Here is a 13,473-nt window from a genome sequence, read left to right as displayed (position 1 = left end):
GCCTTGTTCAGGGGCAGAATGACAGATTTTTTTATTTTGTCAGCTTGGGATTTGAACTTGCAATCTTTTGGTTACTAGTCCAACACTTTAACCACTAGGCTACCTGCCACCCCAAGTCTGGCAGCCCAACTGAATGGCAAATGTATGGCAAATTAAGAAATCATGTGACTAAACTAAATAAAAATAAAAATAAACTACACTATGTAACAAAGATAAATTATGTAAAGAATGATAGTAAAAAGCTTTGGGGCCTTAAATGACATTTTGGGGGAAAAAGCCAACTCGGCTCCTTCAGAATCAGATGGCTCATTCATCAAAAGTCCACTGTTATTGCAAACTACTTTAATGACCTTTTCATTGGTAAGATTAGCAAACTTAGGGATGACATGCCAGCAACAAACGCTGACACTACACATCCAAGTATATCGGGCCAAACTATGAAAGACAAGAATTGTACTTCTGAATTCCGTAAAGTCAGTGTAGAAGAGGTGAAAAAATTATTGTCTATCAACAATGACAAGCCACCAGGGTCTGACAATCTGGATGGAAAATTACTGAGGATAATAGCAGACGATATTGCCACTCCTATTTGCCACATCTTCAATTTAGGCCTACTAGAGAGCATGTGCCCTCAGGCCTGGAGGGAAGCTAAAGTCATTCCGCTACCCAAGAATAGTAAAGCCCCCTTTACTGGCTCAAATAGCCGATCTGTCAGCCTGTTACCAACCCTGAGTAAACTTCTGGAAAACAATGTTTGACCAGATACAATGCTATTTTACAGTAAACAAATTGACAGCAGAATTTCAGCATGCTTATAGGGAAGGACACTCAACAAGCACAGCACTTACACAGACTGATGATTGGCTGAGAGAAATGTATGATAAAATGATTGTGGGGGCTGTCTTGTTAGACTTCAGTGCAGCTTTTGACATTATTGATCATAGTCTACTTCTGTAAAAACATATGTGTTATGGCTTTACACCCCCTGCTCTAATGTGGATAAAGAGTTACTTGTCAAATAGAACACAGAGGGTGTTCTTTAATGGAAGCCTATCAAATATAATCCAGTTAGAATCAGGGTAGCTGTTTAGGCCCCTTGCTTTAAAAACAAATTCTAACGACATGTCACTGACTTTGAGTAAAGCCAGAGTTTCTATGTATGCGGATGACTCAACACTGTACACATCCACTACCACAGTGACTGAAATGACTGCAATACTCAACAAAGAGCTGCAGTTAGTTTCAGAGTGGGTGGCAAGGAATAAGTTAGCCCTACATATATTTAAAACTAAAAGTATTGTATTTGGAACAAAACACCCACTAAAACCTACACCTCAACTAAATCTTGTAATAAATAATGTGGAAATTGAGCAAGTTGAGATGACTAAACTGCTTGGAGTACACTAGACTGTAAACTGTCATGGTCAAAACATATTGATGCAGTAGTAGCTAAGAAGGGGAGAAGTCTGGTTAAATTTTTAACCAGGTAGGCTAGTTGAGAACCATTTAACCAGGTAGGCTAGTTGAGAACAAGTTCTCATTTGCAACTGCGACCTGGCCAAGATAAAGCATAGCAGTGTGAACAGACAACACAGAGTTACACATGGAGTAAACAATTAACAAGTCAATAGCACAGTAGAAAAGGGGGAGTCTATATACATTGTGTGCAAAAAGGCATGAGGAGGTAGGCGAATAATTACAATTTTGCAGATTAACACTGGAGTGATAAATGATCAGATGGTCATGTACAGGTAGAGATATTGGTGTGCAAAAGAGCAGAAAAGTAAATAAATAAAAACAGTATGCGGCAGCTTTCCAATCCTTGGGGATCTCAGACGATATGAAAGAGAGGTTGAACAGGCTGGTAATAGGGGTTGCGACAATGGCGGCGGATAGTTTCAGGAATAGAGGGTCCAGATTGTCAAGCCCAGCTGATTTGTACGGGTCCAGGTTTTGCAGCTCTTTCAGAACATCTGCTATCTGGATTTGGGTAAAGGAGATAAGAAAGAATAAAGAAATGCTCTGCCTTCTTAACAACACTATCAACAAGGCAGGTCCTACAGGCCCTAGTTTTGTCGCACCTTGACTACTGTTCAGTCGTGTGGTCAGCTGCCAAAAAAAAAGACTTGGGAAAATTGCAATTGGCTCAGAACAGGGAAGCACGGCTGGCCCTTGGATGTACACAGAGAGCTAATATTAATAATATGCATGTCAATCACTCCTGGCTCAAAGTGGAGGAGAGATTGACTTCATCACTACTTTTATTTATGTTGAATGCACAGAGCTGTCTGTCTAAACTACTGGCACACAGCTCGGATACCCATGCATACCCCACAAGACATGCCACAAGAGGTCCACAAGTCACAGTCCCCAAGTCCAGAACAGACCAGGGGAGGCACACAGTACTAGATAGAGCCATGACTACATGGAACTCTATTCCACATCAAGTAACTGACGCAAGCAGTAAAATCTGATTTAATAAACAGATTAAAAAACACCTTATGGAACAAGCAGCTAATGGGGATTCATAATAAATACAAATACACACTGTGTGACCTTATCTAACCTTTATCTCTCCTTCCCCCTCCTCTCCTTCCCCCTCCTCTCCTTCTCCCTCCTCTCCTTCTCCCTCATCTCCTTCTCCCTCTCCTTCTCCCTCCTCTCCTTCTCCCTCCTCTCCTTCCCCCTCTGTGTAGGGTTCTCAGGGAGCCAGTAGGCAGGCTGTACTTTGCAGGAACAGAGACAGCTACTGAGTGGAGTGGCTATATGGAAGGGGCTGTTCAGGCAGGGGAGAGGGCTGCCAGAGAGGTGAGACCCTTCATCATCATCATCATACATGTATTTATTTCATATACCCCCCTCTCTACTGAGTGGAGTGGCTACATGGAGAGGGCTGTTCAGGCAGGGGAGAGGGCTGCCAGAGAGGTGAGAGCCTTCATCATCATCATCATAATAATACATGTATTTATTTCATATACCCCCCTCCCTCTTGTGTATTGTTTTAGTATCATACATGAATTCATTGTTGTTCCAGGTCATGTATGAAATGGGCAGGATTCCACAGAGTCAGATCTGGCAAACAGAGCCTGAGTCAGTGGTAAGGATTCAATGCGACCCAAAACAATGGATACTTAAGTCACATACCAAACTCATTTGCGTTCAAATGTAAAGTATCTAAAGGACATTATAGAAAGTAGACCTAACTTAGTGCTCCCCTAACTCTCTCCCCCATCTCCTCTCTCGCTCTAACAGGAAGTCCCAGCACTCCCGTTTGTCACCACCTTCTGGGAGCGAAACCTTCCATCTGTGGGCGGGTTCATCAACTTCCTGGGCGTAGCCTCCGTCCTGTCTGTTGCCACTGCAGCAGGCATGTTGGCCTATCAGAAGGGGCTTCTCACTCGGAGCTAAACCTAAACCCCTCCCACCACCTCCTCTCCTGCATCTCCAGAGGGCAATTGTCTGACGGCACACTATTCCCTTTACAATGCACTTCTTTTGACCACAGCTAGAGTAGTGCTCCACTTTTGACCACATAGAGTTCTGGTCTAAAGTAATGCACTTTATAGGAAACAGGTTGCCATGTGAGACGTTGCCACTCTGTGTCATAGGCCTTGGTAAAGACTGTTCAGCTCTGTCATTCACTACTGTACCGTCCATTGTTCTAAAAACCTCCGTCCTCCACAGTGTCCCAACACAGGATCTATCAAGACCAGCTCACAATAATATTGTCTGTTCTGCTAAGATGGCTCTTTGATACCTGAGATGGGAGATGAGAGAGAATCCCTAGCCAAAAATAAGTCTGTGATTCAGACTCTCAAACCAATGAAGGATGACAACTAAATCAGAGTTATTGAAACAATAGCTTTCCCAATGAAGTTATCATTCACAAATCTGCATTGACTGTTTGAGAATGTGTGTTAATTACCTCTGCTGATTTTAGGTACTGACTAATCTGATCTATAATGTCATAGAACCTGTAAAACCAGCTCTAAGATTAAGTTTAGTAACAGTTTAGTAACGGCATAATATTGTCAGAATAGCTGTGTTATTAATGCATCCAGAATCCTACATCCAGAGGTGTTTCCGTTACGTTGCTCTCAACAGACATAGTATTCCTTGTAAAGAGAATGGAAAATTTTTTGTATGTATTTTCAGGATTAGATGATTTAATTCATTGTTGTTGTAATTTAATCTCCTATGAGTATATTTGAAATATTATGCATTCGATTTTTTTTCCCAACGAGGCTCGATCCTCGATGATAGTCATGAATTGTATTTTGAAGATGTCCATCATTTTATTGTCTGGGACCATTTTTAAGATTACCGAACAACAACAACAAAAATACTAAGAATATTACTACAGTAATACAAAAATATGATATTCTCTCATCTATGATTTCAGTAGGAAGATCTCCATCCATTATTTCACACAACCTGTGTGCACATGTGTGTAATTATGGAAAGACTTCATTTGTAACCTTTCTATTTAAATGCTCTCATTGATACATATTGATTGATCATAGAAATATTTAAGGCAGTATTTATATAGCCGCCTACCCGTTAATTAACCAGCTAAATAAACACTGCCTATATTTAAACTTATCGTCTTGATTCTCCCATGTATTTCTGCTGAAGCCAGAGCATACCCTATGGAAGAGGCACATCATTTACCAGAAAGTAGCCTTGTAGTTTTTAGAATTTTTGTAGACTTTTTGAATGGTCTTCAATGGGCAAAAATGTAAGGCAATGGTCTTCAAGCTAAATACTTCGTAAATGTGGAAGTAAATTCATCCACAAACACAAATATAATTGTATACACATCTTAAATGATCGCTTAAATGTTTTCATGATGTGATCATCAAGCCCATTGAAAAGATTAGGGGACATCACCTCGAAATAAAGCAGGAGGTGTGGATACTTTCAGAGGGTATTAAACTTGCTTCTAACTACAGCTAATTTGCCCATGATACTGAATAAGTCCAGTTTCACAGTATTTTCAGCAGATATTCCTCTCTTCGCCTAACAAATATGTATGAAACAGATTTCTATCCAATAATAAAGATCCCTCTAAAAATAAAAATAAAAAAGACAACAGTGGAAGAAAATTAAATGTGAGTGAAATAACATCAATATCTAGATCTATAGATGGACAGAATTACTGCTCTGAGTAGATAAGAGAATCAACCTGTAAGATCCTCCGTTCTGAAGCATACTGTACGGTCTTACATTGAGTGGTGGAACATTGTGTTGTTGTCCCTAAAGACGTGTGCGTACGTCGTGAGTGTAGTCCATCTTGCCTTAATATAAGTTGTGGTGTTTTGACATTTTTCAAGTGCCTGTGTGACTCACACTCATTTCCCATCCCCCCTTCCGCTGTACTCCCCTGTCTGGTTCATTTGGCGTTAACTAGAGCTCATTGGCCACTTTTGGATTGTCTTAATTTCTTGTTCTTAATTTTTTAAACATTTGTGTATTGTTACTGTTTTGCTAGATATTGCGGCACTGTTGGAGCTAGAAACATAAGCACCTGCGATAACATCTGCAAAAATGTGTACGTGACCAATAAAATGTGATTTGATTTTGACACCTTAGGCCATTGACTGAGCTCTGTTTCCGGCAGGCGAGCGTCTGAGGCTGAACAAACAATCATGCTAACATCCATGATGCTACAGTTAGCTTTCTGGCACCAGTTGTGTATGTGTGAATCTTAAAATGGCCGACTGTGAACTGTGTAAATCCGCCCATACATCTCTAGCTAAACTATCTATATGTTCTGAAATGATGTTATTGCTGTACTCCTCAGATATGCTATCTATCCCTTAGCTTAGCTGTACTCCTCAGATATACTATCTATCCCTTAGCTTAGCTTACATCCTACCTTGACACTAAACTTGAACCCCTACCCCCTGGCTCCAAGCATTTCTTCTTTTTGCATTTGATTCACCTCAAAGTAACTTTTGCTCAGAGGCCTGGTTGTAACCAGAATCAGATGAGTAGGGATTGGACCATGATGTCAAGAAAGATCTTCATTCTCAAAGAAGTATAGTAGAAGAACAGTCTGTTTGTTCTGATGGAAAACTAGTGAACGGAACTACAGGAACCAACTGGAAACAGCTGCTCCCTGGTGTCCTGGATGACATCACCAGTGTCCTGGTTTCCTGTGTGACATCATCAGTGTCCTGGTTCTCTGTGTGACATCATCAGTGTCCTGGTTCTCTGTGTGACATCATCAGTGTCCTGGTTCCCTGTGTGACATCATCAGTGTCTAATCCCTCTGTGAGACTGCTTCTAGGCCTGACACTGTCTGTTCTATTCCGTCCCTCTCTCAATGGCTGGCTGTGTGTGAAATGTCATACCTTCTAATCGGCTAATTGCATTCTTTGATGTCTTTATATGATTCCTCTACAAAGATGGTGATAAAAACATTGACTTTACCTCCTACTGGTCTCTCTCTGGGTCATTTGTCTAGTGTGTGTGTGTGTGTGTGTGGACGCGTGTGTGTGTGTGGACGCGCGCGTGTGTGTGTGTGTGTGTGGACGTGTTTAACTATACTTGTGGGGACCAGAAGTCCCCACAAGAATAGTACACGAACAAACACTTGACCAACTGGGGACATTTGTGTTAGGTCAAATGCTATTTCTAGGATTAAGCTTAGAATTAGTGTCAGGGTTAGAATTAGGTTTAGGAGCTAGGGTTAGTTTTAGGGTTGGGTTTAGGGGTTAGGATGGAACTGAATTGTGTGTCCCCACAAGGTTAGTTTTACAAGACTGTGTGTGTGTGTATATTTATTACTATTGGCTCCGATCCATGGATGTTCAAGTAGATGTCACTGACATGAGTTTCTGCCCTTTTCTCACCTGGAAGATTCATATAATCTTAACAGAATAATTTAATTATGACAACACTCACAGCTGAAATATCCCGTAGTGAGATATGGTCTAATAAGAAGATAGTTCATGCGGTTGTTTATACTTCCACATGGTGAGATATGGCCTAATAGGAAGATAGTTGACATGATAACTGAGACGGTATAGATATGGTCTGGTTATGTACATATACAGTACCAGTCAAAATTTTGGACATACCTACTTATTCAAAGGTTTTTCTTTATTTTTTACTATTTCCTACACTGTGGAATAATGGTGAAGACATCAAAACTATGAAATAACACATGGATTCATGTACTAACCCAAAAAGTGTTAAACAAATATATAGAAAACAAAATATATTTTAGATTCTTCAGCTTTGCACACTCTTGGCATTCTCTCAACCAGCTTCACCTGGAATGCTTTTCCAACAGTCTTGAAGGAGTTCCCACATATGCTGAGCACTTGTTGGCTGCTTTTCCTTCACTCTGCGGTACAACTCATCCCAAACCATCTCAATTGGGTTGAGGTCGGGTGATTGTGTTGGCCAGGTCATCTGATGCAGCACTCCATCACTCTCCTTCTTGGTTATATAGCCCTTACCCGTACAGGTGTGTTTTGTGTCATTGTCCTGTTGAAAAACAAATGGTTGTCCCACTAAACCAGATGGGATGGCGTATAGCTGCAGAATACTGTGGTACCCATTCTGGTTAAGTGTGCCTTGAATTCAAAATAAATCACGGACAGTGTCACCAACAAAGCACCCCCAAGCCATCACACCTCCCCTCCATGCTTCACGGTGGGAACCACACATGCAGAGACCATCCGTTCACCAACTCTGCGTCTCACAAAGACACTTAAATTGGAACCAAAAATCTCAAATTTGGACTCATCAGACATAAAGACAGATTTCTAACAGTCTAATGTCCATTGCTCGTGTTTTTTGGCCCAAGCAAGTCTCTTCTTATTATTGGTGTCCTTTAGTAGTGGTTTATTTTCAGCAATTCGACCATGAAGGCCTGATTTATGAAGGCCAAGAGGGACTTGCCTAGTTAAATAAAGGTTCAATTAAAAATTCACACAGTCTCCTCTGAACAGTTGATGTTGAGATGAGTCTGTTATGAACTCTGTGAAGCATTTATCTGGGCTGCAATTTCTGAGCCTGGTAACTCTAATGAACTTATACTCTGCAGCAGAGGTAACTCTGGGTCTTCCTTTCCTGTGCTGGTCCTCATGAGAGCCAGTTTCATCATAGCACTTGATGGTTTTTGCGACTGCACTTGAAAACATTGTCTAAGTTCTTGAAATGTTCTGCATTGACTGACCTTCATGTCTTAAAGTAATGATGGACAGTCGTTTCTCTTTGCTTATATGAGCTGTTCTTGTAATAATATAGATTTGGTATTTTACCAAATAGAGCTATCTTCTATACATCACCCCTACCTTGTCACAACACAACTGATTGGCTCAAACGCATTAAGAAGGAAAGAAATTCCACAAATGAACTTCTAACAAGGCACACCTGTTAATTGAAATGCATTCCAGGTGACTACCTCATGAAGCTGGTTGAGAGAATGCCAAGAGTGTGCAATAATGTCATCAAGGCAAAGGGTGGCTAATTTGAAGAATCTCAAATATTATATGCACTTTTTTGGTTATTACATGATTCCATAAGTGTCATTTCATAGTTTTGATGTCTTCATTATTCTACAATGTAGGAAATAATCAAAATAAAGAAAAACCCTTGAATGAGTAGGTGTGTCCAAACCTATGACTGGTACTGTGTCAAACACATTTTGATATTATCACCTGTTATAACATGTTCATCTAATGTAGCCTAACATGTTGAAAATGTACGATTCAGAAGTACTGACTAACATCCTGAAACAGGAACATATAGATAAAACCGAGTGTTGATACAGAGTTAGCGTTATGATTGACACTTCCTGAATGTGATGTCATTGTGGGAAGGGGCTGTTTTTTTAAGGGGTATTACTACATCCTAACAGCGTGGAGAGTGAAATCAGGGACACACAGAAAATCTTAAATACAGTAACAATAAATGCAATTATATTTTTTGGTCAGATATTTTAAGTAGCACTATAAAATCATTCATAAATATATTGATTATTTAATTATTTAATGGCTTATATTTCTCATAGAAGTCAATGAATAGCATCTGGGGACAACGCCAAACAAAATGGTCAAAATGCATAAAATTCTCATTGAGATCCACATTTTACACAAAGAAAAGGTGCTATTTCCTGGGGACACAAAAGGCACATCATAACTAGAATGACCCTACGACCACTTGGCTACATAGCTGATGCCTGCTGGACTGGTCATTAATCACGGTACTCCAATTAGTTTATTTTGTTTATCTGCCAGCCCCAGCCTTGAACTCAGGCCCTGTGTGTAGTTAACTGACCCTCTCTGCCCATTCATCGCCATTTTACCTGTTGTTGCAGTCTTAGCTGATTAACTGTTGTCTTACCAGTTGTTGTCTTAGCAAGCTCTCCCAATCAACACCTGTGTTTGCTTTATGCCTCGCTTTTTGTCTCTCTCTAATGTCAATATGCCTTGTATACTGTTGTTTAGGATAGTTATCATTGTTTTAGTTCACTGCAGAGCCCCTAGTCCCACTCATCATGCCTCAGATATCTCCTTTGTCCCACCTCCCACACATGCGGTGACCTCACTCAGCATAACTAGTGCGTCCAGAGATGCAACCTCTTTTATCATCACTCAATGCCTGGGTTTATCTCCACTGTACCCACACCCTACCATACCCCTGTCTGTACATTATGCCCTGAATCTATCCTACCACGCCCAGAAATATGCTCCTTATATGCTCTGTCCCCAACGCACAAGACAACCAGTTTATCTCCACTGTACCCACACCCTACCATACCCCTGTCTGTACATTATGCCCTGAATCTATCCTACCACGCCCAGAAATCTGCTCCTTATATTCTCTGTCCCCAACGCACAAGACAACCAGTTTTGACAGCCTTTAGCCGTACCCTCATCCTACTCCTCCTCTGTTCCTCGGGTGATGTGGAAGTTAACCCAGGCCCTGCGTGTCCCCAGGTGCTCTCATTTGTTGACTTCTGTAACCGTAAAACCCTTGGTTACATGCATGTTAACATCAGAAGCCTCCTCCATAAGTTTGTTTTAATCACCACTTTAGCACACTCAGCCAACCCTGATGTCCTTGCCATGTCTGAATCCTGGCTTAGGAAGGCCAAATATTCATTTTCACCAAAGCCCCATATACCACCCGCCACTGCGACCTGTATGCTCTCGTCGGCTGGCCCTTGCTTCATATTCGTTGCCAAACCCACTGGCTCCAGGTCATCTATACGTCTTGCTAGGTAAAGCTCCACCATATCTCAGCTCACTGGTCACCATAACAACAACCACCCGTAGCACGCGCTCCAGCAGGTATATCTCACTGGTCATCACCAAAGCCAACACCTCCATTGACCGCCTTTCCTTCCAGTTTTCTGCTTCCAATGACTGGAACTAATTGCAAAAATCCCTGAAGCTGGAGACTCATATCTCCCTCACTAACTTTAAGCATCAGCTATCTGAGAAGCTTACAGATCTCTGCAGCTGTTCACACCCATCTGTAAATAGCCCATCCAATCTACCTACCTCATCCCTATATTGTTTTTATTTACTTTTCTGCTCTTTTGCACACCAGTATTTCTACTTGCACATCATCATCTGCACATCTATCACTCCAGTGTTCATTTGCTAAGTTGTAATTACTTTGCTACTATGGCCTATTTATTGCCTTACCTCCTCATGCCATTTGCACACACTGTATATAGACTTTTTCTATTGTGTTATTGATTGTATGTTTGTTTATTCCATGTGTAACTCTGTGTTGTTGTTTGTGTCTCACTGCTTTGCTTTATCTTGGCCTAACTGGCCTACCTGGTTAAATAAAGGTGAAATAAAATAAATAAATAAAAAATAGTAGTAGAAGTAGTAGTAGTAGGGGCTTATTTAGACTAAAGTGGAAGTTATATATAAGTTTGAGTATCAGATGGAGTGTGTTAAGTTCATTTGAAGTAATCCATCTATTCTGAAGCTCACCATTGTAAATACAAATGAACAATTAGCACTTACTTAGCACATACTGTTGGCAACATTAGAATCACCATGGTTACGGTAAAGCCAGTAGGGGTCCAGGAGCACAGTGAGTTCGTGATGAAAGGACTGAAAAACAAAGGAATGAAAGAGATGTGGAAGAGACAGAAAAGAGGAATGTTTAAGCACACCCAAACACACCATACACACCCCACATACTGTAACAAACGTACATGCAGGCACGCACACACATACACACACCTAAAGAGTTTGGTTGATTTACAGAAAGTTCTCACCATAACCGAAGCAGGAGATTGCATTTAAGTGAGATGAAAGTAGATTGACTTGTTTCCCTATCTAAAGCTAGCACATCAGCCCCCTCCTGGAGTTTAGAGGTTATAGTCTAGGAAGAGAGGGTTAGGAGGAAGAGAGGGTTAGGAGGAAGAGAGGGTTAGGAGGAGGAGAGGGTTAGCATGAGGAGAGGGTTAGGAGGAGGAGAGGGTTAGCATGAGGAGAGGGTTAGGAGGAGGAGAGGGTTAGGAGGAGGAGAGGGTTAGCATGAGGAGAGGGTTAGGAGGAGGAGAGGGTTAGGAGGAGGAGAGGGTTAGCATGAGGAGAGGGTTAGGTAGAGAAGGTAAGGAGGAAGAGAGGGTTAGGAGGAGGAGAGGGTTAGCATGAGGAGAGGGTTAGGAGGAGGAGAGGGTTAGGAGGAGGAGAGGGTTAGCATGAGGAGAGGGTTAGGTAGAGAAGGTAAGGAGGAGGAGTGGGTTAGGAGGAGGAGAGGGTTAGCATGAGGAGAGGGTTAGGTAGAGAAGGTAAGGAGGAGGAGAGGGTTAGGAGGAGGAGAGGGTTAGCATGAGGAGAGGGTTAGGTAGAGAAGGTAAGGAGGAAGAGAGGGTTAGGAGGAAGAGAGGGTTAGGAGGAAGAGAGGGTTAGGAGGAAGAGAGGGTTAGGAGGAGGAGAGGGTTAGGAGGAGGAGAGGGTTAGCATGAGGAGAGGGTTAGGAGGAGGAGAGGGTTAGGAGGAAGAGAGGGAGGAGGAGAGGGTTAGGAGGAGGAGAGGGTTAGGAGGAAGAGAGGGTTTGGAGGAGGAGAGGGTTAGGAGGAAGAGAGGGTTAGGAGGAGGAGAGGGTTAGGAGGAGGAGAGGGTTAGGAGGAGGAGAGGGTTAGGAGGAAGAGAGGGAGGAGGAGAGGGTTAGGAGGAGGAGAGGGTTAGGAGGAAGAGAGGGTTTGGAGGAGGAGAGGGTTAGGAGGAAGAGAGGGTTAGGAGGAGAGGGTTAGGAGGAGGAGAGGGTTAGGAGGAAGAGAGGGTTAGGAGGAGAGGGTTAGCCAGAGGAGAGGGTTAGGAGGAGAGGGTTAGGTAGAGAAGGTAAGGAGGAAGAGAGGGTTAGGAGGAGGAGAGGGTTAGCATGAGGAGAGGGTTAGGAGGAGGAGAGGGTTAGGAGGAGGAGAGGGTTAGAAGGAAGAGAGGGTTTGGAGGAAGAGAGGGTTAGCCAGAGGAGAGGGTTAGGAGGAAGAGAGGGTTAGCCAGAGGAGAGGGTTAGGAGGAAGAGAGGGTTAGCCAGAGGAGAGGGTTAACAGGAAGAGAGGGTTAGGAGGAGTAGAGGGTTAGCAGGAGGAGAGGGTTAGCCAGAGGAGAGGGTTAGGAGGAAGAGAGGGTTAGCCAGAGGAGAGGGTTAACAGGAAGAGAGGATTAGGAGGAAGAGAGGGTTAGCCAGAGGAGAATGTTAACAGGAAGAGAGGGTTAGGAGGAAGAGAGGGTTAGGAGGAGGACAGGGTTAGCAGGAAGAGAGGGTTAGCTGGAGGACAGGGCTAGCAGGAGGAGAGGGTGAGCAGGAAGAGAAGGTTAGAAGGAAGAAGGGGATAGCATGAGAGAAGGGTTAGCAGGAAGAAGGGGATAGCAGGAAGAGAGTGTATGCAGGAGGAAGGGGTTAGGAGGAGGACAGGGTTGGCAGGAGGAGAGGATTAGCAGGAGGAAAAGGTAAGCAGGAAGAGATGCTTAACAGGAGTAGAGGGTTAGCAGGAATAGAAGGTTAGCAGGAGGAGGCGGTTGGCAGGAAGAGAGGGTGAGCAGGAGGACAGGGTTAGCTGGAGGAGGGGGTTAGCAGGAGGACAGGGTTAGCTGGAGGAGGGGGTTAGCATGAGGACATGGTTAGCAGGAGGAGAGAGTTAGCAGGAGGAGAGAGTTAGCAGGAGGAAATGGTTAGCAGGAGGAGAGAGTTAGCAGGAGGAAATGGTTAGCAGGAGGAGGGGGTTAGCAGGAGGACAGGGTTAGCAGGAGGACAGGGTTAGCAGGAGGAGAGGGTTAGCATGAGGAGAGGGTTAGGAGGAGGAGAGGGTTAGCATGAGGAGAGGGTTAGGAGGAGGAGAGGGTTAGCAGGAGGAGAGGGTTAGCATGAGGAGAGGGTTAGCATGAGGAGAGGGTTAGGAGGAGGAGAGGGTTAGGAGGAGGAGAGGGTTAGCATGAGGAGAGGGTTAGGTAGAGAAGGTAAGGAGGAGGAGAGGGTTAG

General features: G+C 43.1%; 1 protein-coding gene across 2 annotated transcripts in view; it reads left to right on the top strand.

The window, feature by feature from the left end:
- LOC109870689 (amine oxidase [flavin-containing]) overlaps nt 1-6,441 on the top strand; it is a 67,246-nt gene extending 60,805 nt beyond the window's left edge. Inside the window, exons 13-15 of one of the 2 annotated variants that reach the window (XM_031800769.1) lie at nt 2,697-2,808; nt 3,035-3,097; nt 3,253-6,441. In XM_031800769.1, coding sequence (XP_031656629.1) covers nt 2,697-2,808; nt 3,035-3,097; nt 3,253-3,408 — 331 coding nt within the window. In that variant the 3' untranslated portion in view covers nt 3,409-6,441. The remainder of the gene's footprint in view (nt 1-2,696; nt 2,809-3,034; nt 3,098-3,252) is intronic. The other variant, XM_020461283.2, reaches the window with a different exon arrangement.
- Nucleotides 6,442-13,473: the final 7,032 nt, after the last annotated feature.

Source organism: Oncorhynchus kisutch, linkage group LG2, assembly GCF_002021735.2.
Source record: "Oncorhynchus kisutch isolate 150728-3 linkage group LG2, Okis_V2, whole genome shotgun sequence".
NCBI lineage: Eukaryota > Metazoa > Chordata > Actinopteri > Salmoniformes > Salmonidae > Oncorhynchus > Oncorhynchus kisutch.
This window is presented reverse-complemented; position numbering and strand designations above follow the sequence as displayed.